Source organism: Stegodyphus dumicola, chromosome 4 (genome assembly GCF_044657685.1).
Source record: "Stegodyphus dumicola isolate Sdum_Otavi_A_Nest chromosome 4, ASM4465768v1".
NCBI classification, from domain to species: Eukaryota; Metazoa; Arthropoda; class Arachnida; order Araneae; family Eresidae; genus Stegodyphus; species Stegodyphus dumicola.
The window spans coordinates 246,079,640-246,092,124 of NC_140771.1; the positions used below are offsets into that span (position 1 = coordinate 246,079,640).

Consider the following 12,485-nt stretch of genomic DNA (forward strand, 5'->3'; position numbering starts at 1 on the left):
AATATGAAAAAAAAATGGTATGTTATTCCATAAAAAATATAGATACCAATAGAAGATATACCAATTAGAAGGTAAATTTGAGATGACATCAGAGGTCATGTGAGCCTGCGTAACTATGACGTCACAATAAACACGTGATCTCTGCCGTCATTTGCGATTTTTTCAGTCTCCTTTTGCTACTTTAGTTGAAAATTTTCTGACAACATTGTTTTAAACGAGTGGAATAAAAGTCATCGTTCATTATTTCAAATAATTTTAACAAAGTGCGTAAACCACATTTGGCGTTATTATCGCTTATAAGAAATACGCCAAATTTCAAAACGCGCCAATATGTAAATTCACGTATATCCTAGGAAATTTTGAATAAAAAAAGTTTAATTTTTTGCAGGTTTAATTAAAAATGCATCTACTTTAAGATGATGATAAAACTTTTACGGGTTATAATTCAAAATTGTTTTCGAAAAATTTATAAAATTTATTTAAAAATACAAATTTAAAAAATGAATAATAAAAAATGTGTGACATTAAATTGGAATAAACGTAAATTTCGAGTTCTGGAAGAAGGAATTAAGTAAGTTAAATATAAAAAAAATATATATTAATAAATATATATCAAATTCAATTAACATTGAGGAGCTAATATTTTGGGACTTAATTTTTTTAAAAGCTACTGTTGCGATTTTTACAAAATTTGGCAGTTTGGCATACTTTGAGTCGCAGAAAAGAAATGTGGTAAAAAATTGGTATGTTATTTCAGAAAAAGTCTGATTTGGGGTCAAACTACCTATGTTAGAACAATGCTATATATAAATCTAATATATATCCTGAGTCGTGCTTTGGAGACATGAAAAGCGCAATTTGTTTTGTCAGTCGGCCCAGCGAACGGGAGATATAGAACTGTTCCCTCCCTTTTTTTTTTTCTCGCAGTGTACGTACAGATGTCACGAAAAAATCTTTTCTGAATATATTTAAAATCCATTTTACAATCAGTTTTGGGAGAAAAAAAAAAAAAAAAAAAAAAAAAAGAGTCCTTTATTCTTTCCGTACGCACAAATGTCACGCAAAATCGTTCATTGGACTCAAGAGCGGTCAAAATGGAAATTTCCGTTGAAACATGATACCCGAAATTTTTCGCTTTCACAAATACTCCCTTCACTTCGTACAAGGAAGTAAAATTAACAAATAAATTTTTTCATAAAATATTATTATTCATCTTAAGTTCTTTGCTGTGCTGTTACTTTAGGCACGTGTCTGTTCGATTTAGAAAGTGTCTAATTTTTTAAACAAAGTTTGGTTTCAAAGGAAAGGCGAGCAGAAAATAACTCAGGGTTACTTTTTCATTATCTGCAACGTTTTTATAATCCTGATAAACAGAAATTCAATAAGCTAGAATGGATATTCTTACCTGTGACCGTGGTCGCTCATCAAGATGAGCAAAGTATTATTCAGTATGCCACTTTCATGCAAGCCTTTAAGGAATTTTTCGACATCAGAATCTGCATATCCCACTATGTTGTAATCATCGTGGCTTAATTCGCCATGGAAACCAAAAGCAAATTTCGGTACGTCGTGGTAAGCATCATAAAAGTGTCGCAACCAATCTAACATTACCTGCAATTGAAAACTTCATGAGGTTACAAATTATTATGTATTAACTATTACTTGCCTCAGTCTTTTAATAAAAAATTGTTTAAAAGAAACTGAAGCTATTAGAATTACCACCATCCACGTGACAATCATTTGGACTGATTGTAGTACACCTAATGAAATTTAAACATAAGTAGAATCTAAAATAGTTACGCTTATTAAACAAATTATATGATTATAATGAAAGAAATTATGAAAATTAATTAAATTAATTAATTAGTAAGTAAAATTATTATTAAAACGTTAAGTCAAATTTTTATTAAAATATTATTAAATTTCAAGCGTTATTAAGTATTATTAAATGAATTACTTAATTATTATAAATAAATTAATTATTAAGTAAAATTATTGAAGTACTGTGAAATTAATTAGTCAAAATTATTAACTAATTGACTAATTAACTACTTTTATAATAATTTGCTACATTGCAATTAAGTGTTATTAAATTAATTAATGAATTATTATAAATAAATTAATTATGAAGTAAAATTATTATTAAAGTATTATTTAATTGCAATTAAGTATTATTAAATTATTATTTTTATTAGAAAAAGAAAAGCGGGAAAAGATCTGAGCATTTGAGAACCACTGAAAGTTACTTAAAATTGGATATGTATTTAAAAAATTACGGTCCTGTTTCTCAAATGTCTCAGAAGAACGGAACTTGTATTCGGAACTCATTGATCAACTTGGTTCCGGGCTTCAAAACACTTTTCCCTTGAGAAGTTCTGTTTGAGGCGTTGAACTGAGGATATCGATATTTAATTTTTAATTTTGTTCTTTTTTTTTTTTTTTTTTTTTTTTTTTTGTTCATTTCAATATATAATACTTTCGATATTTTAATTTTTAAATTTTCGTGTACTACCCTTGGGTATGACTTTCTTCGAGGTAAAAAAAAAATGGTTGGGACCTTCATACGATAAGAATTGTAAACTTGCTTTTCAGCTTCTACTATTTTCTCTCTCTTCTCTTTTTTTTTTTCTTTTTTTTTTTAAATTAGTTTTTTCGAACCTGCGGGAATTGCGCAGTTCATCTCTTAATTTTAAACTTAGATTTTGAAATCTTTTCAAAATGCTTTGACTGGTGACTTTTGAATATGTTTGAACAACGATATATGTATAAATCTAACATACAGTGGATGGACAAAAATATGGAAACATCTATCTTGTGAAATGCATGTTTGAAAGGAAAGATTGATTTTAATGAAATATGTAGGTGGCGCTGGCGTTTTTGACTACTGACGCCACCTATACAACTTCGTAAATGTGCTAAACAGTTCAGTTGTTGTCGGAGTACTGTTATGTGAGGTTGTCATTGCATTATGTCAGAGTTAACAGACTTCGAACGTGGGCAAATTGTTGGAGCACGTATGGTAGGTGCTTCCGTAAGCAAGGTAGCCGAGGTATTTAGTGTTTCAAGAGGTACTGTATCGAAGATTTATTCCGCATATTTGAAAAGCGGAAAAACATCATCTGCTAAATCACAGCGCGGACGAAATTGTGTCCTGAGTGATCGTGACAGACGATCATTAAGGGCAATTGTGACGAAAAATAAGAAGACCACAGCTGCAAAAGTTACTGCTGAAATGAATGTTGTGTTACCGAACCCTGTGAGTACCAAAACAATTAGAAGGGAGCTTCATAAACAGGGAATTGCTGGCCGTGCTGCGATCGAAAAGCCACTCATCAGTGATGCTAATGCCCATAAAAGGAAAAGGTGGTGTTTAAGTCATAAAGCCTGGACTATAGAGCAGTGGAAGCGAGTAATATGTTCTGACGAGTCTTCTTTCACATTGTTTTCCATTTCTGGCCGAGTTTACGTCTGGAGAACGCCATCTCAAGCCTACAATACAGACTGCTTGTTGCCAAGAGTGAAGCATGGGGGGGGGTTCTGTTATGGTTTGGGCAGCCATATCGTGGTTCTCTGCTAGCCCCATGATAACTGTGTCAGGGTACATGACTGCCAAGACTTATGTGAAAATTTTGGCCGATCAAGTTCATCCCATGGTACAAACTTTGATCCCCGATGGTGATGGTGTCTTCCAAGACGACAAAGCCCCTGTTCATACAGCTCACATTGTCCAGGACTGGTTTTCTGAGCACGAGGATGAGTTGTCCCATCTCCCCTGGCCACCACAGTCACCAGACCTGAATATTATCGAACCTTTGTGGTCTACATTGGAACGGAAAGTGCGTTCTCGTTATCCACCGCCAACATCGTTATCTGAACTTGCCACCGTTTTGCAGGAAGAATGGTATAATATTCTCTTGGCAAACATACAGGAACTGTATTTATCTATTCCGAGAAGACTGCAAGCTGTTTTGGATGCCAACGGGCTTCCTACACCATATTAAGCAAAGAAACATGTTTTTTTAAAGGTGTTTCCATATTTTTGTCCAACCCCTGTACATCCAAAGTCGCGCTTTCAAGACATGAAAAACGCGAGTTAAATTTAATCGATCTGCCCAAATAGAACGGGAGATACAGAATTCTACCTTTTTCCTTTCTTTTCTTTTCTTTTTTTTTTTTTTCTGTACAGAGTGTACCTACAATGAATGTGTTAAAGAGTGGTGAGGATTACATTAAAAAATAAGTTGTTTTCAGTGCAGTTTGCATACGTTCTATTATTAATCCAAAGGGGCTTTGTCCCTGAAGGACTATTGTTCCGTTTTGCGATTTTGCGTTGAATCACTAGCAATGTCCGTTTCACTTTTCAAACTGTTGCCACCCAATGTTAGAGTTCTGCATTATATTTGAAGAAATTAAATAATGCAAAATCTGCATAAATGTATGTATATATTTCTCGCATTTTGATAAAACAACGGTACATAGAGCCATCGAATTTTGAATGACGTTATCCTCCTACGAATATGGGCACGTGGAAGACCAAATTTGGAATTTGTTTTATTATCAATTTCATATTTTGTAAAATTTTAGCGAATTTTTGAGTAACAAACTCAACGATTTAAAAGCGAGCCATGGCAACACTCTACGGGGGGGGGAAAAAATCTTTTTATCTCTAGCGCTCGGAACTGTGTATCGGAAATTCTAAAGACAGGCTCATTTAAAAATTATTTTGCGACATTGCTATTGAACTGAGTTTTATGTTTGAAGTGCAAAGAACATGATATTTAATAAATGAAGGTAACACACGAAACGTTTAAAAAATGCCCGTTTGGACGTAATTTAAAATCTGAAACCTTTCTGATTTTTTTAAATTAGTTCTTTTAATTTTTGACTCTGTGACTTATCTCACTTATCTGACAGTAACATCAGAACAAGCCCCACTAAATTCATCGTGGCAAGGAGAGCAAGATTGCACCTGTTGTTGGTTTGAGTCTTGAGCACCATACAAGCGATAGTGCGACTTCTCTGAGTTTCGCCCCAATTTTGATGGAGAGCACCCCGGAGGGACGGGTACGAGGGTCTCCCACCTCTCTTCTCCTACCACATGCTTCTCGAGAGGACTTTCGGTTCCCCATGTATTTAGAGTGCCCCCATGGCGCAAAGACACTATACATTCACAAACGTCCATTCTTTCTCCTGGTTTCGAGCTCGGGCCCTTCGGTAGCGCAGTAGGCTTCCCTAAACACTACTAATAGCAATTAAATGACGTATTTCTTCACTGGTCATGGGCCGTTTCCTTCATACCTCTGCCGCTTTGGCTTGAGAGGGAATAGTAACTGTGAATGTGGGGAGGAGGGTCATCCAAATCATTTTATGTTCTCCTGCCCACACACAGTACCTAACAGCCTCAAGCAACCAGGAGCCAGATTCTGGCCAATTTGGTTCCAGTATCTACAAAGTAACAGAGTTGCCCAGCGGAAACTGAAATTTTCCCACCCCTCTTCCCCTACCACATGCCTCTCGAGAGGACTTTCGGTTCCCGATTTATTTAGAGTGCCCCCATGGCGCAAAGACACTATACATTCACAAACATCCATTCTTTCTCCTGGTTTCGAGCCCGGGCCCTTCGGTAGCGCAGTAGGCTTCCCTAAACACTACTAATAGCAATTACATGACGTATTTCCTCACTGGTCATGGGCCCTTTCCTTCATACCTCTGCCGCTTTGGCTTGAGAGGGAATAGTAACTGTGAATGTGGGGAGGAGGGTCATCCAGATCATTTTGTGTTCTCCTGCCCACACACAGCACCTAACAGCCACAAGCAACCAGGAGCCAGATTCTGGCCAATTTGGTTCCAGTATCTACAAAGTAACAGAGTTGCCCAGCGGAAACTGAAATTTTCCCACCCCTCTTCTCCTACCACATGCCTCTCGAGAGGACTTTCGGTTTCCCATGTATTTAGAGTGCCCCCATGGCGCAAAGACACTATACATTCACAAACATCCATTCTTTCTCCTGGTTTCGAGTCCGGGCCCTTCGGTAGCGTAGTAGGCTCCCCTAAACACTACTAATAGCAGTTGCATGACGTATTTCCTCACTGGTCATGGGTCATGGTCATGAAAATAATTGACTACTGTACTATCAATTACTCTTCTGACACTGGAAGATAGTAGTCATAAAAGTCTATATAAGCTAATATATAAATAAAGTCATAAAAGTTCATAAAAGTCATAAAAGTCATAAAAGTTCAATATGTCAGCAACAGAGTATGTGATATGTATGTGCAAAATGTAATTTTGTATTTATGCTGTGCCAGGTTCTCATACATAAAGTTTGTACTGTATCTGAATGCTGTAATGTATCTGTACATGTTTATATCTTTTATTTATGGTACCTAATTTATACTAAGGATCACGCGTACCTCAATGGCATGCTTTTTGTAAACTTTAACTATCATGATAACATATATGTATGGGTGTATATATCAATACAAGTGAGAGTATGTATACTTTTATTTGTTTCGGAATATCTATGTATGTAAGTGTGTATATATCTGTATATGAGTTTGTATTTATATGTATATACATATATTTTGATAGTACTCTTCTTCAAGTGCCTTGTATGCACATGTATATATTTCTTTCTACATTGTTGTACTCTTCTTCAAGTGCCTTGTAAGCATATGTATATCTCTTTTTTGCATTTTATAAATGTCGTCTGCTCAGCCGGGGCTGCGGCCTGGTAGCTAGTGGTTGACTCCCGCCGAGTTGGTAACCAATTCTGCATGGATATATCTATACCCGGGTCGGAAGCCAACTCAGCGGTTTACCTTCCCTAAACACTGTACCGTCTGATTTTTAATTCTTCGAAATACAGAAAGCCATAATTAAAAAAAACATACACTGAAAATACTTACCCCATGACGGGGTTTATTGCCTAAACATAATTTTGGATGATCCCTGAGAACTTTATCAACTTCAATGTAAAATGGCCTCATGTAATGATCTGTTGGTAGATCTCCGAAACCTTTCAAGCGATAAGTAAATATTCCAGTGTATGGACAATCTTCAGCAAAGGCAGTAACGTAGCCATTTTCGGTAAAATTTTTCCATGCGAAAGGATAGATGTTTACGAAATTAGCATTGCTCATTCTTTTTCTCGTCTCTGGCAATTCTTGTTCTGTATATCCAGTTAGAATGGGTATTAGCGCCTGGGGTGTGCCATCTCCAACAATGTTGTAACCTTTTAATACTACAGCATTTAATACTTCCGTCAAGTATCTGTATGTCTGGGGTAATTTTCGCATGTAATGCAATCTAGACATGGAGTCCAACCCAAACATAAGCACGTTCAGCTTCATTGAATTTACGGGAGGTTTCAATGCTTTGGCTCTCTTGACAACGGTTTCGTTTCTGCGAACTCCAGCCATAATGTTCTTCCATTTCAGTTTATCTTCAGAATCACATTTTACATGAAAAAAGTCACCTTCTAGTGGAATCTCTTTAACGTCTGAAGTTAAAGAAATGGTTTTTCCATTTACTGATGAAAAATCATCCACTCGTATAAAATAAGTTATTTTGCAATGAATAAATCCATGGCGCTTGATGATGTCTTTGTTTAGCTTGATGACTCCTTTATGTATTTCGACCCAATCCATTTCTCTTTTACATTCCAGCTTACCCACGTCGTGAATATGCCTGTAAAAAAGAACATGGTGATTGTTACATTTGGAATTACTTGTATAATAAATAGAATGCACTAGAGACAAGAAAAAAAAAAAAAAAAAAAAAGCATATTCGAAATAAATTTACATATTTTATTGCGGAAAATTAAATATAATATATTGCCATTGACACGTTGAGCGCGGCGCCGAATTTGCTGTCCTTTCCGTTCAGCCGGCAGCGAGCTAAGTCGTATTCTTTTTTAGAATGTTTCAATACATTACATTAAAACTAAATTTGATCACATTTCATTGAGACTATATTTATTTTTTAACTTTAATACTGTCGGTCCCGCGGACCGACGCCAGCCAAATGAAAATTCCAGTGCCGGTCCCCAGGGACCGACGCTGGCCACACGGAAAGTTCCCCGGGGACCGGCGCCGCGCTCAACGTGTTAAATATTCTTAGTGTAATATGATCTTTGTTTAAAGTTATTCCAGAAAAATATTATTTCTTATAGATTTTCATACTGAACAAAGAAATTATGATCTTTTAAACACATTAAGCTTAATTTATTCTAAAGCTTTTTCTAATCTTCTGATATGAAAAAATAGGTTATTCGGTTTTTACAAAACTTGGCACTTTGGCATAATTTGAATCGTATAATCGAAATACGGAAAAGGATAGGAATGTCATTTCAAGAAAAGTCCGATTTTGTGTCAGAATGCCTACGTTAGAGCAATGCCATATATAAATATCCTGAGTTGTGTTGTATTTAATTATGGCAAAGGACACTAGAGCTATCTGCCTAAGGGGAGGAATGCCTTCATAGAGGACTTTCTAAGGCAAACTGGCTCGTATACACTAAATATCCTGAGTATATCCTGAACATATATCCTGAGTCGTGAATACAACAAGTTAACTTTCGTCAACGGGCCGAATAGGACGGTAAACATAGAACCGTGCCCCCCCTTTTGTGTGTGTGTGTGCAAGGTATGCTGTGCTGAGGACATGGATAATGCCGACGGCAGAGACGGTGCAACCAGGCGGCTAATTTTTTAGAATTTAAAAAAGCACAAAACATCAAAATTTAGGGTTGGGGAAATTTTTAGATTTCAGGGAAGGCGGTGAAATTTTACAAGCAGTAAAAGTCAAAAACAAAGTCCAACATAAGGAATCAGCGTAAATTTTAATTTATTGGAGTACGAGTTTTGATAGTTTTTTTGAACTACTTTCTTCAGCTGCTAAGTGCAAATGAACCAAATAAAGGGTGAAGAAAGATAAGATAAGGATAGAGATAAAATAAGAAAAGTTGGAAAGAAGTTAAGCTACAGGCGCCATCTATGGATGAAACAAGAAAAAACTAAAGCAAAATTTCTTTAAAGTCTGAAGGTAAAGATAGATTGCAAATGCACAGCATACCTTGCACACACACACACAAAAGGGGGGCACGGTTCTATATTTACCGTCCTACTCGGCCCGTTGACGAAAGTTAACTTGTTGTATTCACGACTCAGGATATATATTCAGGATATACTCAGGATATTTAGTGTATACGAGCCAGTTTGCCTTAGAAAGTCCTCCACGAAAGCATTCCTCCCCTTAGGCAGATAGCTCTAGTAACTAGAACAGAATTTTTTTTGGGGGGATATGAAACGAGGGAGGAAAAATCATTTCTGTTCTAGTTAATAACCCCAACTGCAAGCCATATTTACCTTCAGCCTTTAAAGAGAGTTTATTTTAGTTTTTCTTGTTTCATCAATAGATGGCGCCAGTAGCTTAACTTCTGTCCAACTTATCTTTCTTCACCCTTTATTTGGTTCATTTGCACGTAGCAGTTGAAAAAGGTAGTTAAAAAACTATCGAAACTAGTACTGCAAAAATTTTTAAATTTCAGCGTGATATTTAAACTAAATTATAGGCAGTAAAATTTTTAGAATTTAAAGAAGCACCGAGCAGCAAAGTTTAGGACTGGCAAAATTTTTAGAATCTAGGGGAATTTAGAGGCAACAGAATTTAGGAGGTGAGAAATTTTATTAAAATTTATCTGGACACTGGACAAAAGAATTTAGAATTCACAGAGATTGTACAGGCTGGTAAAATATCTAACGTCGGGCTTCAGCATAGGAAGAAATTTTCAGGAAGTAGAAGCAAAGTTATGAGATAAACTTTACAGGAAAAAAAAGTATCTTTGAACTTACTTGAGAATTATAGGGTTAAGATACTCGAGATCCGGATGACGACATGCCTGTTCTACTGCCTCGTCTGTCCTCTGTATCTCCTCCACGGTGAGGGAGCGACTCCAAATTGAGAGCAGCATGTGGAAACAGAACAGTACAGCAAACGCCACCATAATCAGAGCGGCGAAACGTAGACGCACCACGCGCATGATGCTCCCTGTCACCTAGAACAAATCATGTCGATGAATTTCATGTGACTAAATACAGAGTGATCCAAAAGTCGCGAACATCAATCTTTCAAAATTTGTGAATATTCTTAAATGGCAAAAGGGCAGAGTTGGGCAAATGGGAATTCCAGTATGCAATTGCATTAAAGTATAACTGCTTTTTCAGCTACAATTGCAATGTAACTGCAATTAAATTGCAACTATAATTTCATTGCAATTGTGAAATCTAATTAGAATTACAGTGTAATTTCGAAATATGATTTAAATTGCAATGCAGCTGCAATTACATCGCAATTATAATTGCAAAGTAATTGTATAATCTAATTACAGTTACATCGTAATTGTGAAATCTGATCACAACTACAATGTATTTGCAATCACATTGTAATTGCAATTAAAAAGTAATTATGTAATCTAATTGCTATTAAAATGTAATTGCAGTTGTATAATCTAATTACAGTTGCAATGTAATTATGGTTGTAATTGCAGTTACAATGTAATTATAAATATAATTGCAATAGGTTATTACAGTTACGTAATTAGGAAACTAGCTGTCCCTGATAATTTCATTTGCATACCCTAGGAAAATCGTGATCAGATTTGAAAATTACGGTAAATGACAATATCCGAAATGGCTCACGATTTTGGATAACGAGTTGTTAAATAGCACAATTGGATAGTCATCTAAAAGAAAATTATTAGTATTTTCCATCTGGAATCATCCTGTATGATTTCTACACGTTAATACAGCGTATAATGGCAACATAAATTATTAACTAATCCTTTGTTAAATATCACGCATATTTTCCGTAAATATGTAAAAAACATGATTAAAGCGGAATGTATTTACATGGACTCATTTCGGCTGTTCATATAAAATTATAAATACGCATAACTTTGCTAGGCAAATACGTTTGTTTATGATGTCCCCCAACGATTATTTGATTAATGGAAAGATTTCAATTATTTGAAATTTATTGAAAAGTGGATTTCAGTTATTTGATTAATGGAAAGAAAATAAAGATTATACGGCTGCGGAAAGAGAAGCCTTTGCGGAGGCTTTGTTAAGGGAACTGTTCCTTTTTTTATATTACACAGGAAATAAACCAAGAAAGTTTTAGTCTTCCGATTTGAATTCCATTTTTCTACCTCAACTGGAAAAACAAGACTCGGATCTATTAAGTATCGGATAATAACAATTAAGTAGGATAATTATCAATTGTTATTTGTACTAAAATTTTTAGTAACGATATTGATTGCGAATTAGTTCATTATTAAATACAAAACATATTTTCAATACATAGTTTAAACAAATTATTTACAAGTGAAGCAGAAAAATTGCTTTATAACCCATTCGAGATGAACTTGCATAGTTATTCAGTGAAGACAAAATTGCAGTAATGATTTTATGTATGAATAATGCACTAACTTGCAATAATATTATTATCTTACGGTATTGATATTAACTATTTACAATTTGCAGTAATTTATTAACTATACATTCGTCCAAAATTCTATAAATTCAACAAATAGTTAAAAAACTTAATTTTTTTACGAGTGGTTGCATCAGCCCGAATTAGTTTCCTTAGATTCAAGTAGAAATAAGTAAAAAAAAATATCATTAAAAAGAAGAGTCTGAAGATGACAATTGTCGGCGGGAAAAAAAATGGAATAATTTTCTGAGACCATCCGGCTAAATTACTAAATGAAGTCCAACTCGCAGTAATGATATTAACTATGAAGTAGACCTTTATTAAATGTAACCCATATTTACAATAAATGGTCAAAACATATCATATTCTTAAAAACGGATGTAAACCTTGCACAATCCCGTTTTGCAGGGCCAATTGACGAAATTTTACTTCCGTTTTTCATGTCTCAAAAGCGCGACTTCTGTTATGTACTAGATTAGCGTTCTATAACATTGTTCGAATATAGGTATTATAACACAAAACCGGACTTTTTTCGAATGACGAACCATTTTTTTGTCCTCATTTCAATTCTACGACCCAAATTCTGTCCCAAATATTAAATTTTGTAAATTGTGGGGAGAAACTTAAGGAGAAATTTAAAAATTCATCTTAGCGTACTTTTTTTAGTCTGAGATAGGAATAAATCGTTAAGCGAAATTTTTACGTTATAGTAACCTCTTTTCTTTTCCCTTTTTTACATTATGCACATTCATTAATTGGAAAAAAAATGGCGCATCGTTTATTCTTTCAAACGATTTTAACAAAGTGTCTAAACGCACATTTGATGTTATTACCGCTTATAACAATTATGCCAAATTTTGAAACGCACCAATATGTAAATTCACGTATATTTGGGGAAATTTTGAATAAAAATCCATATAATTTTTTGCTGGCGTGCCTAGAAATATATCTACTTCAAGATGATGGTAAAAATTTTATAGGTTATAATTCA

The 12,485-nt window shown here is 34.8% G+C and overlaps 1 protein-coding gene across 7 annotated transcripts in view; it reads right to left on the minus strand.

Annotated features, from left to right (window-relative positions):
• The window catches only part of LOC118192903 (uncharacterized), a 200,777-nt gene that overhangs the window by 19,828 nt on the left and 168,464 nt on the right, over positions 1 to 12,485 (minus strand). For all 7 annotated transcript variants that reach the window (XM_085816178.1, XM_085816181.1, XM_085816182.1 and 4 more), the window contains exons 2-4: positions 9,856 to 10,058; positions 6,910 to 7,690; positions 1,406 to 1,611 (exon numbers count right to left, since the gene is read on the minus strand). In XM_085816178.1, coding sequence (XP_085672304.1) covers positions 1,406 to 1,611; positions 6,910 to 7,690; positions 9,856 to 10,058 — 1,190 coding nt within the window. The remainder of the gene's footprint in view (positions 1 to 1,405; positions 1,612 to 6,909; positions 7,691 to 9,855; positions 10,059 to 12,485) is intronic.